Consider the following 11,355-nt stretch of genomic DNA (forward strand, 5'->3'; position numbering starts at 1 on the left):
ATCCCGGCGCCGGCGCACGTCGGGGGCCATGAACCCCATTGGCCTCCGACTTGACACCGCAGCCGTGGCTATCAACGCCGCTTCCCTGTGCGAGCTCCCCCGGGCTGTGACTAGCGTGTCGTCCGCGTAGCACGTCAGTCGGCGCCCGACGGGAGCTCGCCTCTCAGCACCCAGTCGTAGCCGATGTTCCACAGGAGCGGCCCCAAAACCGATCCCTGCGGAACACCGCACGACATAAGGTGCCGACCAGCACCGTCACGTCCCCGATAGGTGACGCACCTATCCTCCAAATAGGCCCCCCTACTGTACGACGGAGGTAGGGAGGCACACGATGATATTTTAGGGCCTCCCGAATACAACTCCAGGGTAGGGTGTTGAAGGCGTTGGAGATGTCCAACGACACCGCCAGCACCACCCCACCCCGGGACACTGTCTCCTCCGCCAGGGCCCTCACGCGCATGATGGCGTCTATGGTGGAGCGCCCCCGACGAAAACCAAACTGGTTGTCGTCCAGGTCCGGCCCCTCTCTGCACAAGTGGCTGACGAGGCGATCTGCGATGATTCGCTCGAACAGTTTGCCCGCCTCGTCTAGCAGCACTATGGGCCGGTATGCGGACGGCGAGTCCGCGGGGCGCCCCTCCTTTCTGAGCAGGACCAGCCTCCCCTCCTTCCACAAACTGGGAAACTGACCCCGCTCGAGGCATGCCGTGAAGAGCCCCCTCAGCTGGGGCTCTAGCTCCTTCAGAGCTAAGACGAGAGCACGACCGGGAACTCCGTCGGGTCCGGGCGCCGTGTTTTTCGCCCGGAGTCGCGACACGGCTGCTCTCGTCTCTTCTTGCGTCACCTCGGGGACATCGGTGCTCTCCTCATCAGGAGAGTCTGTGGCTGAGGGTGAAGCCATCGCCGGGGGAACGTGTCCCGTCCGCTCAGGGAAGAGGGCCGACACCACCGCCTCTAGCAACTGGGGCTGCATGCCCTGGACCACTGGGGGCGCCCAGGGACGCAACTTGCCCCGTACCCAACGGTAGGGGCGCCCCCACGGATCCCGGTCCAGGGACCCCAGCAGCTCCTCCCCGGCACGCGACTTCGAGTCGCCGATGGCCAGCCACAGAGTCTCCTTGGACGCGCGGTACACCTCATACAGCGCGCCCTCCTCGACGGGATCCCGTCGACGTCGTCTCCGGTATCGAGTGTACCGGCGGCGAGCTGCGACGCACTCAACGCGCAGCCGCGCGATCTCGTCGGTCCACCAGTACACCCGGCGCCTTGCGGACTGTTGGCTTACACGGGGCATGGACGCGTCGCAAATCTGCGTCATCGCCCCGCGAAACCACAGCGCCACCGCTTCGACGTCGACGGGGCCGTCCGTCGCCGACTCCCAGATCCAGGACTGGACTAAGGCAGCTTCCTCGAGTAGTTCCCTGTCGATGCGCTTGAGCGCCCATCGGGGGCCGTCGTTGATCGGGGTTGTTGGATGGCGGCCGCTCGCGGTCTGGGCGGAGACGTCGAACCGGATATAACGATGGTCCGATAACGTCTCCACCTCCACGGCGACACGCCAGTCGCGGACTCGGCCGGCGACAGAGGGGCTTGCGAACGAGACGTCCACAATCGACCCGCCCCGCTGCCGCACGCACGTGTATTCCGAACCCCGATTCAGGACGACCAGACCGGTCGTCACCGCCCACTCTTCCAACGCCTCGCCCCGAGAGTCAGTGACCGGAGATCCCCACGCCGATGACTTGGCGTTGAGATCCCCGAGCACCAGAACGGGACGAGGGTGGTAGCGGTTCACGACGGCGCCCAACTCGACAAAGAAACCCTCGAAGTCGGCGAGACTCTTGTTGGGGGAGAAATACGCCCCCACAACGGCGATGCCGTCCGAAACCGCGGCAACCCAGCCGCGGCCCCTGGACGGGTCGATCAGAGTCCCGCCAATAATGGCCACCAAACCGTCAGCGCACCCCAACCAGTTGTCACGGGCGGGGACGAAGTACGGCTCGGCGACCACAGCCACGTCGATCGACCACTCTGCCATAGTCTGGAGTAGAAGATCCTGAGCTCTGGCAGAGTGATTGATGTTGCCCTGGAGGAAATGGAATTGCGCCATTATTGACAATCCATTCCCCCGGCAACAGTCCCGGACCGGGAGTCGGTCGCGGAGCTACCAGCCTGCGGGGGCTGCGAGGTTACCCCGGCAGGCTTGGAGCTCCTCTTCCCTGCCTTTTTGGCAGTGCTGGTGGGCATGCCACAGGCTCCCCCGCCCAATCTGTGTCCCGCCGGCTTTCCCGCGGCCGAACACAGGCAGCAGTTTAGCGCGGCGGAACACTGGGCCGCCTTGTGACCGGGCTGACCGCAGCGATAGCAGAGACCGCTACGGTCTGCTGCGGAGGTGCACTTTGCCCGGACGTGCCCCTTTTCCAGACACCGGAAGCACCTCAAAGCCCGGGGTTGCAGGAGTTTTACTCTCGCTGCAACCCAGCCCACCTTCACTTCGCCAGCTAAGGCGATCTTTTTCGCCGACGCCACAGGGCACCGAACCCAGACTGCGCCGAGTCCGGTGGCGTCGGTGCGTATGTCGCCGGCCCGCACCCTATCCGGCGGACACTCTCCACTGCAGGCAACGGCCGCCACCACTTCCTCGGGGGTCACGGAATCGTCCAGACCGGTGATCCGCACCTCTGCGGTTTTCACCGGTCTGGATACCCGGACGTCCTCGGGGTTGAGGACCTCCCTCATTTTGGCGGCCAGAGCGTCCGCCTTTTCGGCGCTGCCGCTCGCAGCACCGGCCACCTCGAACAGCCGCGCACCCGTGACGGTCTGCCTGACGGTGACGGACTGGAGGCCAAGATCTGACAATTTGATCTTGGCCTTGGCCTCGGCAATGACCGACTGGTACGTAACGCCGCGCTCCGCAGCCCCGGGCTGCAGCGTCAGCGTCACGGCCTCGGAACGCGGGGCACGCACCGCCGGTCCTTTGCGACCGCCTTTGGCAGTCCGTCGCGCAGGCTGCGCAGCCGCCTTTGCCGTAGGGCCTGGGGCGCGCGCTGCTGCGGAGTCCGCCTTTGCGGCTTTGCGGGCCTTCTTGCGGCCCACGACTGTCGCCCAGCTCTCACCCTTAGAGCCGGCCGTCGTGGGCTTAGCACTTGGCGGGGCTCCCTCGCCGGGCTTTTTGACGCCCCCAGTGGGCTTCCCCTGGCGAGGCGCAGGCCTCGGCGGCTCCTCCGTCCTCCGTCTTGCGTCGGCCGCTAGGGGCGGACGGAGGGTTTCCGGGGGGAGGCGCCGAGACACCGCCTCTATGCGGGCATTGACCATGCTCCCGCACTGGAGCATGCAGAGCCGGACTATGCGCTCGACCTCGTCGTCGGAACGAGCGCTTGCCGGTCTCGGTGCGGGAGACGGGGCCACCACCGGTGCGGCGACAGTGGGCGGCGTGCGTCGCTGTTGCTGCTCGCTCAGCGCAGCGACTTGCCGCCGGAGGTCCTCCAGGTCGGCACGGAGGCGGCCGTTCTCCTCCTGCAACTTCGCGACCTCGTCTGAGGCCGTCCTGTTGAGGAGGACACCAACCGCCTCCTTAATGTCCGCGGCAGCCTCCTTCAGACCGCGGGTGAACGTGCCCTTCAGGCTGCCGGACTTCGTGGCAACCTTCAGGACCAAGTCCACCCCGTCCAAGGCCAGCTGGCTCAGGGCCGCCGCGGATGGCTCGCCCCCTTCGGCCGTGAGAGCAGCGCGTCGCTCACGCGCGCGCTCTGCCATCGCCGACACTTCGTCGGCCGCGACGGCTTTGCGCTGCTCCCTTCTGGCGGCGTTGAGCGCCGCCTTCGAGCTCCCCAGCGAAGCACCGCTCTCGCCGCCAGGGTCCTCCGTGGTGACCCCCACGTCGCTCTCCGCTTCGCTGGCCGCCTGGGCACTGGAACGCACAAACCTGCCCTGTGCGTCCCTCCGCGGCCGCGAAGCACTCGCTCCCCTCGATGTCTGCCGACCTCTCCTCCCGGTCGGCAGCTTCGGAGCTGGCAGGCCGTCCTCATCTGAGGACTGACCCGCCGAACCACCTCCCATCGAAGCACGGTCGCGCGGACGTTTCCTAACGGAAGACGATCCGCGCGGCCGCTCCTCGGCGTATTCTGTGCTGCCAGTAATATTATCAGCGACAGGGGCCTGGTCGCCTACCCCTGCGCGTCCGTCGGTAACCAATTTCACACTCGCAGGCCCGGGTACCTGCGAGCGCCGGGCGTCAGCCGGATCGCACGACACAACAAAACTTTCTGTGTCCGACATCATTATTTACGAATGGGTGGTACGCACATCGCTTCCCCAAGGCGATGCGGCCGCTCTTTTGGGAGGTTATTTGATCCTCCTGAGGCCCGCGGATGCCTCTGGTGCAGGATATACCGCCCGCTGCTCGGTGTCTACAAAATATTTTTTTTGGATTTTCTGTTTTTTTTTTTTTTTTTTTTTTTTTTTTAATTATAAATTCTAAAACTAACCTAACCTAACCTATGTACATCCGTGGCTCAATACCTCGCCACGGATGCGTCAGACCGCGGGCAGAGGAGTAGCCCACGGTCTTACCCGCCTCGGTCACCGCGATCCATACGCCGCGGCGACCCCTAGACCACGGGCCGGAGCGACGGCCCGCGGTCTACCCCACCTCACTCCCTAGTCATGCACTCTGCAGCTGCAGAGCGCAGCCAGGGAGCCTTCGGGAGCGACTCCTCCGCTCCGGCAGAAATTCGCCACGCACAACAATTGCCCCAAGTCGCGAGACGATTGTTATGCGTGCCCAGGGTGCACCGGCCCAACGACTGCTCTTCCCCCCGGACGTATCCGTAAGGGACCAGCAGCCGCCAGGCACACGAGGAGGTTTTCTGCCCTGCACCCCAACCTAACCTAACCTTTTTTTTTTTTTTTTTTTTTTTAGGCGGGGGAATCCTCATGGACACCCGCCCCCCCGGGGGGGAGGGCGGGTAGTGTCAGACTCTTACTGACTAAACCTAACCGCCGGGTGACGTCAGCCGCGTTTTATGCCGGCACGTGGAGCTGCTTTGCATTTCAACACAGTGCCGGCCGCGGGGATCCGCCGGCCGTTGAGTAGGGCCGGCGGCTCGCTTTCGCGTTTGTTTGTGGAGACCGACGTGTAAAGAGCGTCGGCCTCCTCGCCTCATACTGGGGTCGCACCCGTCACACCGAAATGCGACCCCCCGTCGCGGGTCTGTTTTGACGGGCGATATGCACCCCCGTGCCTATCGCCCAGACCCTAGTTAGGGCGGCAAGTTGCGCTCATGCGCAGCTCGTCGCCGCCCCACACGACGTCGGCGTATGGCGGGCGCGCTGGGATCTTCCTCCCGAGCGCGCTCCGCCGCCTCCTTCGCTGACATAACAGTCTCTGCGAAGGAGGCCAGTGCGTTCCACGCTGCACGACTGCTGATGGCAGATGCGACAACAGCCGGCAGCGCGGAAAGATCGTCAAGTCCAAGGGCCGTCAGGAGTTCGGAGCGTGGCTCGGCGAACGCCGGACATGCGGCCAGAGTGTGGAGTGCGGTGTCATCAACGTCACCGCACTCATGGCACGCAGTCGACTCCTCCCTCCTGACGACGCGACATAGGTAGTGGCCAAAAGACCCATGGCCTGTAAGAATCTGCGTGAGGCGGTAGGTCAACGCACCGTACCGCCTCTCCGCCCACGGTTGTAGATGTGGGCGGATTGCTTCGCATATAGCCCGCCCCGCCGTCGGCCTCGAGAGCCGGAGCTCCCAATTTCGATATGTGACGAGGCGGGCTTGTCTCAGCCATGTGAGTCTTTGCCCTGGCGAGGGGTCGACGCCCCGGGACCGGAGCTCGGTGATGCGGGTGTAAAGGTCCGCAAGCACCTTTGCTTCCAAGTCCCAAGGCGGAGTCCCCGCCAGGGCAGTCGCGGCTTCGTGCCCGACAGTGCGGTACGCACGGACGATCCTGATGGCGACAGCACGCTGCGCGCCAAGCAGGACCGCCCGACTGTCGGGCATCAGCGACTTGGCCCAAATGGGTGCGCCGTACAGGGCCATCGAACGGATGACACCTGCATAGAGTCGGCGACACCCTACGTCGGGGCCCCCGACGTTCGGCAGTAACCTTCCGAGAGCAGTGGCGGCAGCCCGGAGTCTAGGCGCCAGCCTTCTGAAGTGCTCCCGGAAGTTGAGCCGCCCGTCGAGGACCAAACCGAGGTATTTCATGGTGCCTGACAGCGGGATACGAACACCCTCCACTGTCAGGCACGCGTCAAGTCCGGTGGTTCGGCTCCGGGGGCCGTGCAGCAAAAGCGCTTCGGTCTTCCCCAGAGCCACGTCAAGTCCTAGCATCCGGATGCGACCCACGACGAGTTGTACGCCGCAGGTGGCACGCCGGATGCATTCTGCGGGGGTTGAGCCCCGCGCCAAAACCAAGGTATCGTCCGCGTAGCAAACGACCCGCGTACAGGGCAGGAGAGCGCCCCGAAGGGTCCAGTCGTACCCGATGTTCCACAAGAGGGGCCCCAAGACAGACCCCTGTGGAACACCGCGTCCCGTCTCCCACCTCTGCGGGCCGCTTGGCCCCGCGAACGATATTCCTCTCCCGGAGAGGTAGTCCGCCGCGACGTTCTGAAGATAGAGCGGCACCCCGTGGTATCGGAGCGCCGACTCTATGCACTGATGCGGCAGCGAATTGAAGGCGTTGGCGATGTCTAGCGAGACCGCTACCGCCACGCCCCCTCGCGCCACCGCATCCGTGGCGAACTCCTGAACTACCTTCAAGGCGTCCAACGTGGACCGCCTCGCCCTGAAGCCATATTGGCATTCCGACAAACTCGGCCCTGTCCTATCCAGATGCCGGACGATGCGGGCAGCGATGACGCGCTCAAAGAGCTTGCCCGCCTCGTCCAGCAGGACAATCGGTCTGTATCCAGACGCCGAGTCTGCCGGTCGTCCCTCTTTACGAAGAAGGACGAGCCGCCCAGTCTTCCATACTTCCGGGAATCTACCCTCCTCCAAACAGGAGTTGAGCAGACCCCGGAATCGACTTTCGAGGGGCCCCAGTGCCAGCGCTAGTGCGCGCGCCGGCACTCCGTCGGGGCCCGGGGCGGTCTTCTTCGGGCGAAGGCGGCTTATGGACGCCTCCAGTTCCCCCTCCGAGATCACCTCCAGTGGCTCCGGCGCCTGAGGCGGGTCCACCACTGGAGGGAGGATGTCAGTCCGGGTAGGGAACAAGGACGAAACGACGACGTGGAGCAGCTGGGCCTCCATGGTCTCCGTGATCGGGGGCCCGGCGGCGAGGAGCTTGTTCCGCGCCATGAGGTACGGGCGCCCCCACGGATCCCTATTCAGGTCTTCCAGCATCTCCTGCCTAGCTCCCTCCTTGGCCTGTAGTATAGCCAGGCGGAGATTGCTCCTCGTCGTACGGTAGGCCTCGTACAGCGAGGCCTCCCTCGTCTCGTCCCTGTCCGGTCTTCGGGCGTGCCTGGAGCGGTAGCGGGTATGGGCCCGCTTTGCCCCCAAGCACGCCTCTCGGAGAGCTGCGATCTCGGGCGACCACCAGTAAACTGACCGGCGGTTCGGCCGCCTGCGGACGCGAGGCATCGCGGTGTCGCACACTAAAGTTATGGTGCGACGGAAGCGCTCTGCCTCGTCGTCGATTGAGCGGCCTGAGACCGCCGGCGTGGACCAGTCGGCCACAATGGCCGCCTCGATCAGCAGCTCTCTGTCCATTCTTTGTAGGGCCCATCGTGGGCTTCCCGAGTCCGGTGTAAAGCGCCGGATCCCGGGTCCCCCAGGAGTGGAGACGCTGAACCGAATGTATCGGTGATCCGATAGCGTCTCCACCTCCTCGACGCGCCAATCGCGAACGCGCTCCGCAATAGACGGAGCGCAGAACGACACGTCGACGATGGACCCTCCGTTCTGCCGTACGCAGGTGTAGACCCTGCCCCTATTCAGCAGGGCAAGGTCCAATCCAAGGGCCCACTCCTCCAAAAGTTCCCCGCGCCGGTCGGTTGCCGGTTCCCCCCACGCCGTGCTCTTAGCGTTGAGGTCACCGAGCAAGATGACCGGGCGAGGCGACAGCGTCCGAACAAGGGCCTCGAGCTCGGCCAAAAACGACTCGAACTCAGCCAGACCCCTGTTCGGCGAGAAGTAGGCCCCCACGACTGCGTACGGCCCCCAAACAACGACGACATATCCCGAACCCCTGCGGATGGTGTGCAGGGGCCGGGAGTCCGCGCCCAAGGCGCTTATGATGGCGACGGAGCCGTCGAGGTCCCCCGCCCAATTGGGGCGAGAGGCAACATAATATGGCTCCGCCGCCACTGCGATATCGATGCCCCACTGCGCCAGCGACTGGAGAAACAGATCCTGTGCGCCGGCGCAGTGGTTCAGGTTTCCCTGGAGGAGGAAGTGTGGACGGACGTTATCCATTACTGGTCGTCCATCCGTTCCTCCTCACAGGGTTGCGCCCGTGATGTTGTTGTGGCCGCATTGGGCACTTTCCCCAATGCGGCCATTTGCTTCTTAATTAGTGCCGGGGGAGCACATCCCCGGCTGCCCATCTGGTGGGCGGCACCGCGACCGAGCTCGGCGCATATCGCGCACCTGGCCGGCTCTTTGCACACCGCTGCCTTGTGCCCGGGCATCGCGCAGCGGTAACATAACCCGCTGCGGTCCGCAGGGCACATGCACACCGGCCTTGTGTGGCCGAGTGCTAGGCAGCGGTAGCACTTTAGTGGTCGTGCCTCCAGCTGCACGACCGTCGCCGAGCTCCATCCCACCAGGAACTTCTGTGTCCTGGTGGTTACGAGCCGCGGTACCGCCTCCAGTGGGCATTTCAGCACCGCACTGAATTTCTGACCGGGGCTAGGCCTCAGGTCTCCCACTTTGAAACGATCAGGCGCGCACTGACTTTGACGCGCGGCGACGTCGAGGATCTCCTCTCTGGTGACGGAGTCATCCAGGTTTGACACCCGGAGCTCCGCACACCTGACGGGTCTGGTGACCCGGACGTCACCGCCGTAGATGGCCTCTAGTTTTTTGGCCATCTCGTCAGCCGCCTCCTGACCGACATTCTTCGGGAGCTGAAGCACCCGAGCCCCGGTCTGCGCCTTCCTTATGCGGATGGGGTCCACCGCCATGTCGACCCCCATTGCATTAAGGTCGACCCCAGCCCTCGCCTTGGTTAGCACCGTGGCGTAGGTGAGGCCTTCCTTTTCCGCCTCTGGCGTTATGGTTAACACCACAGCGGCAGTGCGGGCAAGGCGTCTCTGTCGCTGCGCCCGCTTGCGACGCTGCCTTCCCGAGACGGCCTTCGGTCCCCCCTTCTTCTTTTGAGGAGGGGCTCTCGCCCTCCTCTCGGGCTGTGCCTTGGGGCGCTCCGGCGCCTTCGGCTTCGGCCCTTTCTTCTTCTTCGAGACTGTGGTCCACCCGTCGACCACAGTCTCTGAAGTGCTCGCAACCGGCGCCTCTTCCGGCGCCGGTACCAGAGCTGGCGCCGGTTGCGCGACCGTCTTAGCCTTCCCCTTCGCCGTTTTTGGATCCGGCGTTGGGGTCGGCTTTGGCGCCAGTCTCGGCGCCGGTTTCGGCACCGGTGTCGGCGCCGACCTTGGTGCTGTCTTCGGCGCCGGCTTTGGGGCCGGGGCCGCCCTCAGCACCTGGCTGTAGGCGGGCTTGGGACCACGGCCCGACGCCTCCGCCTCTGCGCGTCTCCTATCCGCCGCTAGAGGCGGACGTAGGATCGGCTCTGGCGGGAGTCTGTTGTTGATTCCCGCCAGTTTGGCGTCCATCATGGTCCCTACGGACACCATGATGGCACGCTGCATCGCCTCAAAGTCGAGGGCTGCCGGGGCTGTCTGCCTCTGGACCGACTTCATTTGGTCCCGCAGCTCTTCGACTTCCTTACTGAGGCGAGCGTTCTCCGCCATCAGTTTCTGTGCGGTGGGACCTGTCAGGGCGCGAACTCCGCCCTGAATCTCCTCCACCGCATCCTTCAGCCGCTTTATCAGGCAGCCCTTTATATTCTTGGAGGTGCGCGCCACCTCCAAGATCGCCATCAGGCTGCCCTCAATTTTGGCCTTGGCAGATGAGGGGTCGAGCGGCTGCAGTCCGGAACTCATCAGGTCCCGGACCGCCGCCCTGGCATCCCTCCTCTGCCGTTCCTCCTCCGCCTTGTCTTCGAGCGTATCGGACGACTGCGCCGACTCCGCGGCGAGCCTCCGATACGCCTCTCGTTGCCTGTGCAGGCCGACATATCGCCCGTGGGTGACGTTACCGCGGGACCGTGTTGACGAGGCAATGGACGCCTCGCTCTCACAGTCTGAAGCGGCGTACGCCCCCACAGACATTCTGTCCTCCGAAGCATCCCGCCTGGGACGCTTTCGGTCGGACCTGCCCGCGGAGCTGTCGCGTGAGTTACACGACGGCTCCTTCTCCTTCTCCTGGTGCGAGGCGATGCGCTCAAGCACCACCTGAGGCGACCTCGCCACCAAATCGTCAGCAAGACTCTGTCGTACCGTCGACCGAGTCTTTCTCCCTTCTTCGACCTCCTTAACGTTCTTCGGATTTTTAAATGTAGATTCCATTGGATTCCCACGAGTATGGGGGATTGGGTCGTCGTCCCCGGCCAGTGCCCCCTGTAGCCGGGGAAGGTCTAAGAGTAACCCTCCGAGGTGCGACATGTGCCCCGTCGGGGGTCAACGCTAGGGACTGGTTTCCCACCAGCCATTCATCCCCTCGCCGCGTTGTCCAATAGCTTGGGATTGGGGGTTTTTTATAGAGGTTTTCCGTCCTCGCGGTCCAACCGGTTAAGGTAAGACCCCCGTTCCTGCGTAAGTCCACCCCTGACCTCGCTGCAGGTTTACGGTCTGGCCGACGGTGGTCTTCACAAGACCGCGTCCGGAGGCAGTGTAAGTGCACACCGGACCCGTCGCCCATCTCCGACTCCCCGCCCGTCGCCGCTACCCGGAATAAGCCCAGGACGCCGACGGGCTGCGACATCCAGCAAGCTGTGAACACTCACTGGACTCGCCCTACACCGCGCCCGCTGCCGCTACTCGGAGTACGTCCGAGACGCCAGCGAACGCCCACCACGCGAAGGCCGGGACAAAACCGACCCCCGCCAGTCTCTCCCACAGGCTGTGGGAAGACTTCCCCGCCCGCCGCCGCTACCCGGAATGAGTCCAGGACGCCGGCGGGCTGCGGAGTCCAGCAAGCAGTTGACACTCACTGGACCCGCCCTCCTTCCGAACTTCGGCCAACAAACAATGGCCGAAGTCGTCCCGCTCCAGCTCTTCAAACCACTCCTCGCTTGAGGAGGGTGAGAGCGAGCGTGTCCGGCCAGCAGTTGACACTGGCCGGA

At 64.4% G+C, this 11,355-nt stretch overlaps 2 protein-coding genes across 2 annotated transcripts in view; both read right to left on the minus strand.

Annotated features, from left to right (window-relative positions):
• LOC113494072 overlaps window positions 1–4,278 on the minus strand; it is a 45,654-nt gene extending 41,376 nt beyond the window's left edge. Inside the window, exons 1-2 of the mRNA XM_026872210.1 lie at window positions 2,194–4,278; window positions 248–2,086 (exon numbers count right to left, since the gene is read on the minus strand). Coding sequence (XP_026728011.1) covers window positions 248–2,086; window positions 2,194–4,278 — 3,924 coding nt within the window. The remainder of the gene's footprint in view (window positions 1–247; window positions 2,087–2,193) is intronic.
• Window positions 4,279–7,895: 3,617 nt separating this feature from the next.
• On the minus strand, window positions 7,896–10,579 carry LOC113494074 (the record flags this gene model as incomplete). The annotated part of the gene is made up of 2 exons (XM_026872212.1): window positions 8,495–10,579; window positions 7,896–8,393 (listed from the first exon to the last, which is right to left on the minus strand). Coding segments are annotated over exons 1-2 (2,583 nt in total), but the record flags the coding sequence as incomplete, so codon positions are not given.
• Window positions 10,580–11,355: the final 776 nt, after the last annotated feature.

This window comes from Trichoplusia ni, chromosome 5 (assembly GCF_003590095.1).
Source record: "Trichoplusia ni isolate ovarian cell line Hi5 chromosome 5, tn1, whole genome shotgun sequence".
Lineage (NCBI taxonomy): Eukaryota > Metazoa > Arthropoda > Insecta > Lepidoptera > Noctuidae > Trichoplusia > Trichoplusia ni.